This window comes from Lissotriton helveticus, chromosome 1_1 (assembly GCF_964261635.1).
Source record: "Lissotriton helveticus chromosome 1_1, aLisHel1.1, whole genome shotgun sequence".
Lineage (NCBI taxonomy): Eukaryota > Metazoa > Chordata > Amphibia > Caudata > Salamandridae > Lissotriton > Lissotriton helveticus.
Genome location: NC_136057.1, coordinates 1,239,776,828 through 1,239,795,059, shown reverse-complemented (window position 1 = coordinate 1,239,795,059; position 18,232 = coordinate 1,239,776,828). Strand labels below are relative to the sequence as shown.

The window sequence follows — 18,232 nt, the reverse complement described above, 5'->3', positions numbered from 1 at the left end:
GCTGTAATTCTGTGACGGGGATACATCCATCCTTATCTAGTAGTTGTTCCAACTCCCATATGCGATGGTCATGTAATTCTTTGCCAGCTGGGTTAACTCTTCTGGGAGGGTGGGAGTTCCAGAGTGGGAGCATCCTATTTCCCTAACCTATTTCATTGTCTTCATGCATTGTGCATACTCTTGGTAAAGTGCTCTCAAGTCTTAAACCTATCCTCCATAAAGTATTGGGGACCATTGTAATTGTGAATCCAAGTAACCTATGTTAGCTTGAGTATAGTTCTCAAAGCTCAAGTTTATACAGTTTACACTGAATAATATAAAAAGTAAGGGTAATCCATAAAAAACGTGCATTTTAAATCGCCTCAGTCATCTTCATAATCCTGCCAGGTTCTTGAAATGGGAAAAAAATAATGACAAAATGCTGAGCTGTCACACTATGTCCGTTGCATCTCTATCTTTTATTTCACACGAGACAAAGAAAAAGATGCTACCTGGGACTTTCACATAAACTGACCTTGAAATAATAGATTCCAAATATTCATAGTTCATTTAGAACACACATTGCGCAAACATTATGGAGGTTTTATTCCTACCATTGTCAAGGAAAGAAGGGCACAGTTCTAAAAAGGTCATATTAGCTGGAGTTACATACACATGGGTGAGTTGTGGCGGGGACTGGTTGGAGCAGTTTTTGCTGCGTCATAGTATGCATTAACAAATGCCAGAAAGCCTTGGCAAAAGGCTACTAAAAAAACGAAAAATCCATAAAACATGAACGGCCTGTCTGCATCGTTTCAATGTGATTTATCTGGAGAGGCAGGCAAATAGGTAGCAACAAATCAAAATAATTAACGTCCCATTCATGAGTCTATAAATATCAATGTAAGGCTTATTGGCCAACCCATATTGTGAAACCAACCGTATTATTTGGACATTTTGCTACGTGGAAATGTGGGATAAGGATTCACTTAAACCTTGCATGTTGATGGATTTCACATGCTTATGCCATGTTCTGCTTTTTCATTTCTTTTGTTTTCCACTCCAGCAACACTCTGTAGTGGCCACAAAGTGACATATCGGTGCTGTGTACAACCCCATAGTTTTAAAACTGTTGAAATTACCAAGTATAATACATATTTTACATACATAGTTTTTAAGATATTTTAATTGCAGATGCTGAGGCAAGTGTTTTTACACTTTTACTAACTAATGTTAAAATTTTGCAGGTTTAAATGTTCATGTCCAGTAATAATTTAGCATGGCGTGTTGATTTTCCAATTGATTAAACTGTTAGTTCTTAACATCCGCAATTCATATTTGTGAGTCTAGTTTAAATCAGTAGAGAGTTTGTTATTTAGACAAAGATACCCATAGAATTTTCGTATTGTTCAGCGATTTAGCCGTTATATTATTGCAGACATTCAGATGTCCTTTCAGTATATATACTGTGTTAATGCAAAGACAGCAATAACTAGAAAAACGCACAGGTTCTGAATTGTTTGTAATGAAACCTCGTTTATTAAAACAATGGTGCCCCATGGACACACCCAAGTCCATCTTTTCAGTAGCGTATCCAGTGGGTCATGGGTTCTAATGAAAGGAAAGAAATGGGCCCCATGACTGCTCTTTGAAATATAACCGTAAACTGGATTCAGTGGGCCTCCAGGCCCCGGTGGACTGCACCTGCTGCACCAACAGAAGCGCCCCCTCTGCATCCTTAGTCTGAATGCACAAACTCCTGTCACTGTGTGATCACTTAAGCACTGAGCACTCTAATCCTGATTTGAATGTTTCTAACAAACCATATTAAGAATATTATACTTACTAGCTGTCGCATATGGATTAGCGGTTGCATATGATGCTTACCTCACAAGTGATGTCAGAATGTCTTTACGGATGTTGAGTGAGTACATAGTGAACCATGGTTTTAATATAGAAATGAGTAAAAGTTGTATGGGGCATATTGAGCTCTCGTGGCGTTTGGTACAAGTGATAATGAAACATCGTCCACAGATTTAATTATTAAAATGATAACAAGCACTTAGATTGCCTTAGAAAACCAGTCCTATGCAGTGAAAGGCAGAGGAGGAAGAACTTAACTTTATTCGTATGTTTTCTTTTTGTTGGTAAAATTGTGATGAATTGTTTGCTATTTACTCAGTTTAGCTAGGTCAGGAGAGTCTTCAACCTATTCTGTACTGAGAGCTACTTATGTTCAATTAAATGCATTGAGAGCTACTAATATTAGTGATGTGTATATATATATATTTTTATATAACTATAATAATTCAACCAAGCAATAGCTTTCTAATTTAATAAGCTGGGCCACACCCAGGTGAGTTATTAGTGTTTTAAATTTCATTTTTTTATATGTATAATAATTCAACCAAACAAAAGTGTTCTAATTTAATAGGCTGGGCTGCACACAGGTGAGCTACTCAGAGGTACCTGGAGAGCTACAGTAGCTCACGAGCTACTGTTTGGAGACCCCTGAGCTAGGTATGTGACATACAACATTGTGAAATAAAGATCTATGTCGGTGGCTCTGCTACTATGCCAAGTACAGCAAGGTTTAGTGTGATATTGCCTTAAATATGATATAATCTTCCATGATTTCATGGATGGTTGAGATATAATAATCTAGAATATGCATCATGAGAAAGGGTCAGTTGGAAGTTGAATACAGAGGTGGATGTGATGTTTTTCCTATGATAGAATATACTTATAATTAAGTTATATGTTATTCTCAGTCATGAGCGAACTATTCTTTCCACATTGGAGACAAGAATGGGATTCACACGCGCTCACTGCACGTCATCTTGGAGTGTTTTGCACGCACAGACTTCTTTGTCTACATGTGACAGTCAGCAGATCGAGCTCTTCATGTGCATGATCTTTGCTATCTTGGTACCCGCTGTGAGGAGTTCCTGGCTGTCACTGCCAGTGTCGAGTAACTTGCAGTGCATAGCTGTTCAGGCTTTATAGCGATGTTCAACATTTTATTGGATTAACTCGCAGCTGCATTTTTATTGGTTTGGATTACGTCTGTGACCTTTCGTCACCTGTGCCGCATCAGTGTATTTATTTCTGTGAGGGTTGGTAACCTTATGTCATCTGTACCCCTGCCACATTTGAGCTTTACACTCTGTGAGGAGACCGTGTTAGGTGTGAGGGTGACGCAGACAAAACAGACACTGCTCGGGTGTGGATTCAGGCACCAGAGGGTACGAGGGCAGTTTGTGGATTTGAATGGAGGTAAATCGAATGTTATTAATGCCACGAAGTAAGCTGTGGAGGGAATACTCTGGTATTTCATAGGATACTGGTGCATTCTGTTTGTTATTTTAATTAATTGTTTTATTGTCTCCTGTGTAAGAATTTACGTTAAAAACAGCTAGGAATACTAAGAACAGTATGCATAGTAATTAATATTCGATTTCAAGTGGGATCAGTATTCAGTGTGCGTTAGTGCATAATGCAAAACATTACTCCTCTACCATTATTTCCTATTTTCTCCAGCAGAGCAAGTGATCAAATGGGAAAAATGGAAGAAGGTGTACTTACATTATGCTAGGGTGTGTGGAACCTCTGAGTGCAGCGAGGAAAACCTCTTTGTTACTACATTGTCTAGGTCCAGAAGGACAAGCAGGTTTTGAACATCTGCCTGACATTGTAGATCATGAAGCGTAGAGTTTAAATTAATTTGAATTATGCATTAAGTAGTTGGGCAATCATTACCTGCCCAAGGTTAGTATGGTACTGGAGCAGTACCATTTTGATAGGAGGGCACAACAACCTCAGTAAACAGTGCTAAACTATTACTTATTTATGCAAGCAAGTTGGATGCGTCATGCAAATTTGAAGGTTCCATTGATGAACGCATCCATGACCAGTTCATGCTAGGATGTAACATTGAAAGGGTCAAGAATGAATTGTGGCAGAAAGACTACCCTAAATTGGCTTAAGTGTTATATATTGAAAAAATAATTGAGCATTCTTTTGCATGCGTTGATCTCATAAAAAAGGATAGCGGAGAGTCTTAAGAAAAAATACAGTTTAACAAAAAAAAATAACACCTCAGAGTGGGCCCAAACCCACCATCTGTGGTTTGAAGAAGTGTAGTTGGGAAAGAAATGTGGACAACCCCAAACAAATTGTTCGCCAATCGTTTACATTGTGATAGACCAGGTTGTTTGGCAAATGACAAAACTGGTCCAGCCTGTTCTGCCAAGTGTTGTGTATGTGGGAAGCTTGGACATTTCAGGAAATGTTATAGTTTCTGGATAAACCGGAGATAAGCAGGATGATGTATGTGACTATGAATGATTGTATCTATAATAATGGATTTAGAGAAGAAATGCTATTTGACTCATGTGCTAAACATTTCCTGGTCCCTAGATAATTCTATTTAGATAAATTGATAAACACAGTAAATATATTTAAGCCTGATATTTGGCCTATAGCTTATGGGGACAACCCATAAGCTGGATGGATATTTCATAGGGAACATTGAAAACAAGGGCAGGTTCACCGCTGGGAAGATTTACATCTCTACTAAAGGAGACCGCATCTTCAGTTGGTACCACCAATGTGATTTGAATATGATGTTGGATCCAAATAGTGATATACCCACTGTTTTAAAAGACGTTGAATCACAATCTGTGGATTCAGTGCGAAATGATAATTCCTGTACAAATGAAAGTGAGGAATCAACAAAGCCAGATTTGAAAAAGAGTGTGTGTGATGACAAGTTAGTCAAATGATGTTGTAAATTCTCTTTTAACAGAAAAAATAAGTTGCTTATTGAATTATACACATAAAATTGTATTAAAAGATTATGATACTCCCAGTGTGAGTAAAGTGAGAGGAGTCCTGTTTGCTCTAAGGCAAACCATGGCAGATCAAATTGACAAACTGAAGAAGGAAGGAATCATAGACCATGGGCAACCCCTACAGTGCTAGCTCGTAAAGCATCAGGAGATGCAAGTCTATGCATATATCTGAGAAGGTTGAACAAAGCTATGGTCATTATTGGTATCCCCTTCCCAATATCACGGAGATGTTGACACAATTGAAGGGTGCTGTAGTTTTTTCCACCCTAGAGGTACGATCTGCCTATCAACAGATCAAATTGGAAGAAGACTCCATGAATCCTAACATCATTTATCATGCTCTTTGTTTTGTTTAAATATACAAGGATGCCCTTCGTTTTGATATCAGCTGCCCCTGTTTTTCAAAGGGCAAATGAAGATATGTTAAGGGACATTTCAAGGATACAAATATGCCAAGATGATGTATTGATTTAATGATTGGCACAAGAAGAACATGAGCATATTTGGACAAGAGTGTTAAAAAGGTTAAGGGAGAGAAGACTTACTTCGAAGGAAGACAAATGCAACATTAGTTGTGAAAAAATTCTTTGTGTTGGTCGTAAGCTGAATTAGAGAAGTGGTGAGACCCAATAAACGCTTGGTAAAGACCATTCATAAACTTCCAATACCTGAAACAAGGAAGGCAATAACATTTTAAGGAATGACAAAATACTATAATCAATGTGTTCCCTGGTTTGCCAGCCACACAAATAATTTGAGGTTGTTAAAAAAAGGGGGGAAATATTTGTTGTGCACACCAGAATGCACCAGTGAGTTTGGATTGCGTTCTCTGAAGCTCCTTTGTAGCAGAGTTTTAATACATTTAAATTCTCCATTTTGGTGCCGGATGCTAGTTGAAATGGGTTAGGTACGGTTTTAAAACCAGAGGAAGGTGATCAAGAGAGAGCAATCATGTTTATCTCTAGACTATTAATAGGACCGGAATTTAGATACTCTGTTATAGAGAGGGACGCTTAATGCATTTAATGGGCTGTAACAAAATGAAAAACAATTCTATGGGGAACTAATTGTGTAGTAAAAACTGACCACAAACTGCTTAAAGATGTTTTTGGGAATAAACGGTTAGACGCAATATTTTTCAGGATTTGTAGGTGGGTAATTACGTTACATGAGTTCAATTTCGTGGTTGGATGCATTCCAGGAGCTTAAAATAGAGTGGCAAATTACCTTTCATGCTTGGTCACAGATTCGCAGGATGAGAGGAGGATGAGCTATGGGATCTTGATGACTAAAATGTATGTGAGGTCGCAGAATGAACTTTAAACGAAGAGGAGTGGGAAGTTTTTTTTATTAAAGTTGATGTGATTTTGCGAGAGATTATTAACCTAACTGAGAATGAGTGGAGTTCCAAACAGGGTGTGAGCATGGGATGTTTAAAGTTTTGGAACGTTGGAGCTGAATTATCAGCAGAGCACGAATTATTATGGTGAGGGACAAGACTCATTACTCCTAAGTGTATTCAAGACAATTCGATTCAGTTAGCACACCAAGGTCCGACCACATTTTTGGTGCCTGGGCTCAATATTCAGTGGGCGATATTGATCAGAGTGTCAGGAGTGTATGTCAAGTGGTAACGTTTGCAAGACAAGAGTACAACCAATGGTGGTGAGGGATTATCCTGGAAAAGCCTGGCAAGAAATTGCTCTGGACATATTGGAACCTGTACAGAGTGCGAGCGGTCAGTCTTATGTGATTTTAATTGATCTATTTTCACAATGGCCAAAAATATAAATATTTCAAAGTGTGGAAACACGTAACGTGATACATTCTTAATAAAACTACTTGCCAGAGAAGGGATACTGGAATACATCCATACTGACAATGGGTTGCAACTAGTCTCCAATGAGATGGAAGAACTTCTTACAAATAGGGGAATAAAACATAAAAGATTTTCACTTTACCATCCCGAATCAAAGGGTATAGTGGAAAGATTTAACAGTTTGTTAAAGGGATGGATTCAAATGGCTACATTGCAAGGAAAGGATTGGAAGAATATAATACAAGAAAGTGTAGTCAAGTAATTCCGAAATGCTGTGATATTGGAGGATAATCAAATTTGGAGTTTAAGAAGGATAATGGTTCTCCAGCATGATTCGGTGGGAGATTTTAAGCCTGGAAAACTGTTGTTTGAAAATGCACAGAACACAAAATGTAAAGGAAACCTGCAATCGCCTGCACGGAGAATTTTAGGAGAAGTGGGAAGTCGACATGAAAAATGATCAACTGAATTGAAAACTAAGCTACATGAGATATTGTGTGGTGTACAGTATCTCTATATTGTATTTGCATCTATAGTACTTAAATATATGAAAGGTTTTTTTCCTCTTTAATTTTGTTGTATTGTGGTTGGCAATAGGGGAGACCTGTGATATTGCTTTAAGTATGATGGAATCTTCTATACTTTCATTGAAGTTTGTGATATAATAATCTAGCATGTGCATCCTGATAAAGGTTCATTTGGAAGTTGATTACAGAGGTGGATGGGACGTTTTTGTTATGATAAAATACACTTATAATAAAGTTGTACTTTATTATTCTTAATCGTCAGCTGAGGATCATTTCCACATTTAGCCCTTTGCTTCTTGTTGAAACCAAAGGACTATAGATTAAATATGTCACAGATCTGAAAAGAGCTTCTATATACTGTACTTTTTGTCTGATTGTCTATACAGACTATTGCAGGGTGATCTGTGGCTCTTTCAAAACCATTTGATTTGATTGAGAAAAACAAGATAGGATCCTGTAGCTAGCGAGCCTCAGTGCCTTCAAAAGTTATTGTAGATTGTGAAAACACTCAATTCTCAGCAATAGTTGATGAATTATGAAGGCCACCAGGGTGGTAGCTGGTTATAGTGGTATCAGATTGTGTCACCACATGAAAGTGAGGGGAGGCATGTGCTTCTATGGTCTTCTCCACTCTCGTCTTGCTTCATCCCTATATGTTATAAGGTTCCTTACATAGCTTACACAAGTGTACTCTCCCCACCTTCAGCTGTAGGCATCAGCCTGCAGTCAAAGAATCATGATCCTCCTCTGATGCATGAAGTTGAGATAGCTCCTGTGCCTGAAATGATGCAGACCAACGTGCTACAGCCCTCTGGAATGTAATCTACGGCTGCGTGTTCCCTGAGGAGTTCCTTTCCTGAAGATGAAGAATTATTCAGTCAGGCAACTTCAGAGTGGACCAGAATCTCATTGAACCTTCTGCTTTTGCTTTCAAGCTTCAGATTCCAAATCACTTAAAGCAGGTCCAAACAAATGACAGTAAAAGCAATGTGCTATCTGAGTTCAAGTCAAGTCTTTATTCGAATATTTATCTTAAAAGACATGCTACACATCCAACATTATATCTTCATTTCTAAAGTGCACGTCAATTTGTTTAAAAAAATAACTTAATGTGAAGTTAAAAACATGAACTAAGACCGAATTAAATCATTTATGCACGACTTCACTTGCAGAGTTAAAAATTAAACATGATAGAAAAAAGACAGTTAATACAAAATGACAGTCTAGTTGGGACCTTATTGCTTAATTAACTGGGAACTTAGTGCGAGTTAATCAACCTCAAGCGTAGAGTCCAAGCCCAACCTAGGTATTTTGCAACCCCTATTACTATCAAGGGGGATAGATCAGATTTTAGGATTCTACAGGCTATGGATGCTGAACGAGTGCCCAGACTTCTACATAGTGAACGAAGCCACTTCGTCCTAGGGGCAGCATACAGGGGGCAAACAAAAAGAAAATGACACACACTTTCACCCTGCCTAATACACAGTGGACAGTGCTCTGGCCCTCCCTTACCCCATGATGTAGTTAGGCACCTCAGTGGTAACGAGCCAACTCTCAGTTGATGGAAAAGAGTTGGCTCGTTACCACTGAGGTGCCTAACTACATCATGGGGTAAGGGAGGGCCAGAGCACTGTCCACTGTGTATTAGGCAGGGTGAAAGTGTGTGTCATTTTCTTTTTGTTTGCCCCCTGTATGCTGCCCCTAGGAAGAAGTGGCTTCGTCCACTATGTAGAAGTCTGGGCACTCGTTCAGCATCCATAGCCTGTAGAATCCTATCTGAGTTCGATATGGGGCTAGTTGGTTTTTCTTCTCTTAGGCATACTCCTTTCCTTCAGGCTCAGATGCACTTCCCAGCTCCCATCAGTGCACTGTCATTCATTGGGGTTTTCTTTTAAACTAGCTGCTATAGATTGCATACCTCCATCCACGTTTTTAGGTTCTGGAGCAGGTGCCTGCTTCTGCTCCTGGCTCTGTTCCTGATCTGCTGTTGCTTTAGAGTCTGATGACTTCACTCTTACCAACAACCAGTAACTGCACCCCTGCAGCCTTTGCTTGTCCAGTCCATCATGGTAAAATAATTGTAGTTAAGGAAGATATTTGTATGTATGTATGCAGTAGTGGCAGACGGTAATTACAACTTAGAATGGGTGGGGGCCAACACACACATACACTTACCCCTAGCATTCACAAGCAGACACGAGAACACACCCCACCATTCACAGCACTCACCTGCAAATAAACGTACATTCATTCAGACCTTCATGCGCGCACCAAACAGTCAATTAACCACTTGGGAGCTAGTAAACAAACCTCCCCAGTGCTGCGCTGTCCATTATCCGGTGCTGAACTGGACGTCCAGCGGTCGCACGCAGCACTGGGGAGGTAGTGCCCGTGACGACCGTTGGCCGACGGCAGCACTTAAGGGGTTAAGACACAACACTTACCTGCTGAAGCTCTCTGGGAGGAAAGCGTGAGAGGTGCCATAAGGGTTGGAACTGCTGCCTCTCCTCATTGGCTGACTTTAGATCAGCCAGTGAGAGAATGCAGCAGTCCCTATCTCGTCGCAGAGTAGGATGGGGTCAGAAACTACTGACCCCATCCACTCTCTGATGAGGTGTCTTTGATAGCACTCAGCCCTCGGCACTCCAGGGCTTAAAGTCAAGAGTTCAGGAATGAGGCTATCACTGACGCTCCCCCTTGTCACGAGGGGGAGGACCTTGAGATGTTTTGCCAGCTGAAGAGATCACGGCCACAGAAGCTGTGACAACCTCAGCCCAGCAAAGTTCAGCTCAGGTAGCCAGGAGCCTGCCCACGTCTAGCTCCTGGCTGCCTGACTTGAAAATAAAGAGTGTCTGTCAGGTTGTCCTTTACTCAGCCTAGCAGAGACTCTTTTTATGTTCAAACGTTCCCGGGGCATGTCCCCTCTGCCCTATAGGACGCCCAACTGTTATGTGGTTTTTATATTGCATAAACTTAGCCAAAAGCCAGTGGAGCGCTAGTGTTTGGAGTTGGCTTGCATCTTCCACTTCCTTAAGAGCAATTCGAAGGCCCAGTTTCGTCCTTGGCCATTTCAAGCTGATGCTGTTTTTTAGGGCTATTGGAAAACCTTTACAGATTTTTCCTCCACTGCCATCCAGGGTTGGCACACTTGTGGCAGCAGAGTCAAACGCCTTACTCGGTCCACAACATAAGAATTTCTCTCCACCCATTTGTTGATTGGGCACAACTGCTGAAGGATCGCGTACCTGAAATAAGCACATTAATGCAGAATAGCGCAGCAGATCTAAATTATTATTAGCACGTGAAAGGTCATACATAGCACACAAACAAGGTATGTTTATCATTTTATGAAGGAGTCTTCAAGAGTGTAAACAAATAAACCGGCAGTTGCTACATTCGTTGTTCAGTAGCCCTTCCATGTATCTACTTGCCATATGGTCATCTCCCAATGAACCAATCCTGCTATGTAAAAAGATGCATTAATCTGCCTAGTCGACTATACATTCATCCGTCAGTTGCGCATTCACCAGCAAATATGCATTTACCAATGAACAATTCTCTTGCATTTATGCACCATACTTTTGTATTGATAGATTCATCTAATGGAAACCTATGCATGGTCATATTTGAAAATGTACCTTCACATCATCTCTTCATCAGTGTATTACCCCACACTCACTCATCAAGACAAACTCTCCTGCATCCATGACTCCGGGTGCATGTATGACTGAATGTGTTGTGGTAGAGGTGTGCGTATGCATCACTGTGTTGTATGTGTGTATCTAAGGTGCATTGTATGAGGGTATTGTATGTGTTTGCTTGGATACCTCCAAGTTTGCTATGTCTACATGTACTGTGGTGTAGCACACAGACTATCGTCTAGTATGTGGATTTTAGTTGATCTTCACTGAATCCAATGTGATAGTCAAAAGTGTATTTCTGTGCCTTTATTTATTTATAAAGTTTTATGTAGCGCAAACCTGACCCCGAAGGATATCAGACCACTTTACAATTTGAGGCAAAGGTAACAAATCAAAACATGAGTCTAACATGGAGAATTGTAATTTGACACTTAAAGAAATCCATGGGTCAGAGACGCTTGTGCTTACTTGGTTTCTATTGGGCTTTTTTGACCATAATGGCAGAATCCTTGGGTCATCAGAAGGAGTATACCACTTGTAATGGAGCCTCTGTCAGGATCTGAGTGTATCAAGAGTGAAGAAAACCCCTATGAGAATTCTATAGAAATTTGCAAACTCACCACGTAGTGGAGAACAATTTAATAATTACTAATTATCTAAACATAAATATTACTATTGCTATCTCTGTTCTGTGTAGTCATCCTAGGCTTCTTATGTTCCTAAATGGGAATCAAGCCAAAAACCATACAAATTGATAACTAGATTTATTTTATGGGGTTTTACTACTATTATTTGTGGCAAATGTATTTCTCTCTATCAGAACACAAGCAACTTACTGTTGTAATATTGTACACCAGTTTTTTTGTGAAGGTTGTGGTGCCACTGGTGGTTGTCGAAACAAGGTTAGATTTGGGTGGGGCTTTGAAGTGAAGGTCTTACTGGCTTTAAAGTATTAAAATACGATGCCTAGTTTATATTGCTGTATATCCTTTAATTGTGATATTGAATGTGATTTGCTGTATGTATATTTTAATTATTATTTTTTTCTGTATATTCATGTTGGTTGATTTGTCATAGATTTTCAAATTAATATAATCCAGACTAAAAATGTAACCATGAAAGTGTCCGCTGGCAAACACCTGAGAAGGGGTCTAACAGTCCTGACGTTTCCTGTATATTCACCCTCAGTTATGACTTTCAATCCCAAACATATTTGTACTTTTAAAGGGCAGTTCTTTAAATGTATAAATTGGTAACAGGAAGGCTGTAATTTTTTGCATTGTTATACATGTTTTGTTTGTATGGGAACATCAGAAATCTACTATTTGATACTGATTGAGTGCCTGACTTTCATATATTGGTGGATGCTTTTCATTCTAACACTGAAAACCTATTCTCATTTCTGTTCCAGAGATCCCAACCATCATGTTAAAGTAAAGCAAAAAGTTTCAGTGCTGAACATGCTAAAGAAATTGGACAAAATAAGGTTCAGAGGTCACAAAAGAGACGAGTTTCTAGATTTAGCCGAGTCTCCAAATGCATCAGACACTGAATATGGTGATGAAATTCCACTGAAAATATCTCGAACATCTACACGAGACAATGAAGAAATAAGAGACCCTGTAAGTATTGTTTTTATTGTTGATTTATATGTTTTACTATGCTATGCCAGTTGTTTGAAATAATTCAAACGAACAAAGTGTGATCTGTCTACAATAGCCGCAGTACCTAAATTACAACGAGCAAACTTTGGAGACTATGGTTTTAGTCATCCTCACAAAGATGTGGAAGATTAAGCCAGGAGCAACATAATTTGTTTATATGTGCATCTTGAAGGCACTGGGGCGGTATAGTTACTTAGGTAGGTATCCCACAGAACACTGGTATTTAGGAAAACAAGATCATCACTTTTCACAAGATGTTTAAAGGACAATATGGTGCTCCAGCACTTGTGATACTGATTATCAACACAGGCTACATTTTCAGCTATGAGCAAATAATGTTGCACAGTTCTATTCTATATCTATTCAAATAAATAAACGCATTGGATTCCAGTGCAAAAAAAAGAATGCAGTATTATAAGCCAGATCCGTTACAAACTGTTAGCTTTGATTGTCTGATATTGTGGGATGATATCTAAAGGAGTTCCATATAATTTGTTTTTATGGCAACAACGTGCGTTTTACAAGGGACAGTGTACAGAATAGAGAAAATTCATTTGGATAGGTCCAGAAAAATGTGCTGCGTTTATTGTTCACATTATTGGAAGTGGTAAAATATTTCAATCACAAAGTTACTCTGATATAATCTTTTATTGAATCGCAAAAATATCATAATGCACACTCTTGTGAAAATGGCCATGAACGCACTAGAAGGCTTTTCCAGAGATGCTTGGAAGGAGGACATAGAAAAAACACATTTTGTTTCTTGTTGAACTCATTGAGGGAACTGATTCATCAAAGTTTAAGAGTAAGGGCTAGATGTAGGTAGCTAAATACCGGTCGGTAACGGCCGAAAATTGGTAATTATCCCGTTACCGACCGGTATTTAGCCTTTTTTAATGTAGGAGGCAGGTTTTAAGGATTCGGTAATTTACGGATTCCTTATTTTAAGGAATCTGTAAATTACCGAACCCTTAAAAGCCATGTAGGAGGCACTCAAGTGAGTGCATTTTTGCTTACAGGATTCGTTATTTACCACCAACTACAAGTTGGTGGTAAATACCGAATACCTTTAAAAAAGCAATTTTGTGCTTTTTTAAAAGTGCCTTGTGGCAGACATACATGCCCTTAGGGCATGTATGTGCGCCACATGTGCACACATGCACTATTCAGGGGTGCAACAGGGTGTCAATGTGACACCCTGCCACCCCTGAATATGCTCCCCCTATTACCGATTCGGTATTTACCGAATCGGTAATAGTGAATGGCTTCCCATTCATTCCTATGGGCCTCCAGGCCCATAGGAATGAATGGGAAGGTATTCCTTATTACCGATTCGGAAAATACCAAATCGGTAATAACGAATATTACAGAATCTGTCAAATTTACCAATTTGTTACCTACATTCTATTTACCGATTCTTAAATGCCGAATCAGTAAAATTCGGTATTTAAGAATCGGTAAATTGTGATTACCTACATCTAGCCCTATGTTGGTTAGGACAGCGGATACAATGAGTATGGGCCTGATAAAGACCTGAAGATTGAAGGTAGCCTGGTACTGTTAAGAAAGAAGACTTTTTCCTCAATTACACAGGACCTATTTAGGTAAGTGCCCTGAAAGGGTTTGTCAGAGAAACTTGTAGAGAGCTTGTTTATGCAGTGATGGTCCTAGACCTGGTATATAATTGATGGCAAATCGTGTACATGTGGAAGCCGATTTGTAGGAGTGTGTCTTTTGAGCTGAGTTAGGGTATCTCTAGGTATTCTACAGCTACTTGCAGTAGTGCTTGTGGTGTTTGAGGTCCTCTCTCTGCTAGGCATGTGAAGGGTCCATTCTTGTCAGAGAGCAGGCTCTCAAAGAGGGGGTATGCCGTCCAGGGTATTAAGGATCAATTTATTACAATTAGCCACACTTGGAGTGGTGTCCCCTGTAAGATCGGGTGAGAGTTGGTAAAAGCTATGCCTAGGCTATAGTCAATGACTAGCTTCCAGGATCAGGTTTTCTTAAGACTGGGAGGTGCTGTAATGCATAGGGAGGGACTGGGCAGTCTAGAGAATCAAAGTTATAAGATGGTGATCAGACCATGTTGCTGGGAGATTCGGCACACTGGCAATGGTTTTTAGAGCTGGAAAATATGGGTCTGACATTATTTCCCCTGTCAAATGTGGGTTTAGGGAAGGGATGAGCACGTTGGAACAATGCATGAACCTTCACCTCTTAATAGGGAAATATGTAGTGGCGAAACAGGAGTCCATTTTTCTTGCATTCATGGACCTCAGCAGCGCTTTTGACACTGTAAACGGGACGAAGCTCTGTGATATCCTCAGTGTATTGGGAATACCAGTGCATTTGGTTAATTTTCTTAGAGCCTTACACATGGACGCAGATGCTTGTGTCAGATAAGGCATGGAGGGGGAGACATCCCAATCATAAGGCAGGGCAGTGTGATGGCACGTTCTCGTTCCTGGTATATATAGATAGCTTGAACACATGTTTGATTGAAAAAGGGGTGGATCTGCCCAAGATAAAGTCGGTCAGTGTGCCCAACCTGCTTTATGCTGATGATTCTAGGGTTCCTACCTTCCCTTCCTTGTGGGTACTATTTGAACAGCAGAACAATTGGCTCACCTGTATTTCTAATCGATAACTTAAATTTAGTCCAGCCTGTAGTGCTCTGTTTAGATTTTCTTGGTTGATATGTAATAAGCCTATTCTGCCCTTACTGCAAATCTATAGAATGAAGTGTCTTCCAGGCTTGACATACGATGCAGCCATATGGGGGTTCCATAATTGCAAGGTGATCCAGCAGGAAGAGGACAGATTCTGTAGAAGATTGTTGAGCCTGGGCTTAAATAGTGCATCCTTCTTTGCTCATGAGGAATTGGGTCTGGAGTATGTTGAGGATCAAGTCAAACTGGCCCCATTGTTACTTTGGATTTTAGTCTGGGCTGATGAGACGGAGGTTCTACAGGAGTGTGATTGAGGACTGTTTGGGGTGTACCTACAGCCACAAGATACCATGGTTAAAATATGCTAAAGCTGCCGCCCGCTCCCTACTCTGTATGGACATTTTTAGCAGACCACATCTTCTTAAAGGGAATTGGAGCCTTTTTGGGGATCGATTTCTAAATAGACTAAAAGATGAGAAGGAAGCTAGGGCGTTGGAGACATACTTCAACACATCCTGCCTGCTCCTGAAAACTGTCACTGGTATTGAACCATACCTCAAAGGAGTTAATCATCCTGGGGACAGATCATTGTTCACAAAATGTTGCTTGGGTTCTATCTGTACAGTGATCTGTTTTCCCCTGGGTCAGTATGATCTCCATGCACTTTTAACCTGTCCTTGTGACAGTTGCTTGTCCCAAACCCTAATACACCCGGTGTTATTCTGTACTTTTTATGAATTTATGTGTAAGAGGTATTTATTACAACTTTTAAAATCGAAGGGATTTATACAAGTTCAACTTACCTTTACATTTACAGTTATTACCTGATCATGTGGTGATGTTGGCGGTCGCTGACTATCTAGAAGGAGCCTTATACAATAATAAAAGAATGTGTGCCTAGCTTATAATGATGTGAATGATAGGTTGGCTTGTTGTTTCTTTTAAACTGTACTTATGTATATAGTTCCAGTTAATAACTTTATTTCAGCCAACTCGGGCCATAAAAGTACATTATTACAATCATAAAACAGGAAAAAGAATAAAAATTAGATAACAGACAATACAATCATATTCCTACATTTGTTACAGTATAAAAATATTGGCTATCCATTATCCTAAAATCAGATAAATGAATGTAAAATTCATTTACGATTGTTAAATTAAAAAAAAGAATTGGTGGATAGTGCAAATGTCCCCATTGTATAAGCCTCCATAAATGTGTTTGTTTAAAAAGGGCACACTTAGGGCTCTCCATACAATCACTTCAAGAAAGCCCCTGCGCTTATACCACATACCATTCAGGAAGCGCGAGACCGCAAAAACAATAGGGGGATAGGTGTCGTGTTTTAATATCCTGTAGGCCTGAAGACCATGCCTGAACCTTAGGTTTCTGCATACTGGGGCTAGCCAACGTTTGCGTGGTACAGAATATGCAGGGCAGAGGAAAAACACGTGAATTTCAGACTCTACCTTGTGTTTGCACGCCGAACATTCTTCCTTCTTTCCTTTAGGCCATTTACTAGTGAATGTCATAAGTGGAAGAGTCCCCAGTCTAAATTGGATATAGAGTTTCCTAGCCAGAGGAGGATAGATCACATCCAGGTACTCTTCTTTTCTATATTCGGCCTTTATTTGTAGAAACTCTAGTGTCAGCCAGTCACCAGTGGACCTTTCTTGGAGGGTTGTCAAATTATGGTGCCTGTAGAGCCGCACAAGAGCTACCCTAGTTATTAGTGGGCATGATAATTCAGGTGTTTTCCAGAGGTCCTGCCTTCCTAACTTTGTGCTGAAATCCCCTATGTGGTTAAGCCACAGGATTTTCTTGTTGGTTAGGCTATGTAGAACATCCCTCTGTAGCCGGACAGCTCTGGTGTTGCCCAAAGCCTACGCCAGAATGTAATAGGCCTTAAGGCGATCTCCTTGTCGATGGGTAGCAAGCCCAAATCCGAACGGAGGGTTACTAAGGGGGTACTACGAGGAAGGCCCACTAATTGCCTCATGAAATTGTGTTCTATTTTCATGAGGTTAGGGGGCCTGCAGTGTCCCCACAATTCAGCCCCATAAAGGGTAGCCCCCCTGGCCTGTGCTTTGTATATTTCAATACCACAACATACAGGTAGAGAGAGGGTCTGAGGGCATTTTGAGACCTAGCCTAGGTTTACACCCCCTAAACAATATGTAGAAACAACAAAAACCTAGGGGTCTAAATGAGAAACTATCTCAATGTGTCACACTGGTCTAAAGAGTACCAAAAATGACTATCAATTATTAGAAGAAAGTGAGCCAAACAACAAATAGAATATCCGTAGTGGTTAGTGAGTAGAACCCAAGAGGTATTCAGAGGATTCCCATCAACATCTTGCAATGTTCAAATATTATCATTTGGTTATCCATCATAGGTAAAAGGATCTCTTGATCATTGAGACCATATTAATACCTAGTACCATGGCTGGGTCCTTCCCATAAACACTTGTTAACCAAATAATCGAGATGATGGGTTATAGTGCAGTGCCAAAAATAGTGGTGGTGGATGAGGGAAACCTTTTTTGTGTATGGGGACTATCTCAGCCCCACGCCAGGTATCCGGGTATCCATGCCCTTTACGATGGCATTAAAGAGGACACACAAATACGGGGCCCACATTTTCGGTTCCGTCCGAAAAAGATCCCCAGGTATCTTATCTAGGCCAGGTGCTTTATTAGGTTATCTCCCAAGCACCTTCCAATCGATACTCATGGAAGGGCTTCGGCGAGGCAATAAAAGTACCCACTTCGCTCTGACCAGCATATAGTGCCCCAAAGTGTGCTTCCCAGACTGCGGAAGCTATATTAGATTCTAGGGCAGGTCGCCCTCCCCTTCCTCAGAGCTTACTATTGCCCAAAATGTTTTCAAATCTTTGCCATTCAGAGCAATCCTGAGGTCTTCCCACTTCTCTGCTTCCCAGTTTTTCTTTTCTGTTTTGGTAGTTCACTTATACCTTGCCCTACACTGCTTAGTTGCTGACCTATCCTTTGCCTTCACTGCATTTAGCAGGTCCAGTTTGGCTTTGTGGCAGCTTGCATTGAACCAGGGGTATT

The 18,232-nt window shown here is 40.2% G+C and overlaps 1 protein-coding gene across 3 annotated transcripts in view; it reads left to right on the top strand.

Annotated features, from left to right (window-relative positions):
- GRAMD4 (GRAM domain containing 4) overlaps positions 1 to 18,232 on the top strand; it is a 480,409-nt gene that overhangs the window by 173,627 nt on the left and 288,550 nt on the right. For all 3 annotated transcript variants that reach the window (XM_078679725.1, XM_078679714.1, XM_078679734.1), the window contains exon 2: positions 12,234 to 12,444. In XM_078679725.1, coding sequence (XP_078535851.1) covers positions 12,234 to 12,444 — 211 coding nt within the window. The remainder of the gene's footprint in view (positions 1 to 12,233; positions 12,445 to 18,232) is intronic.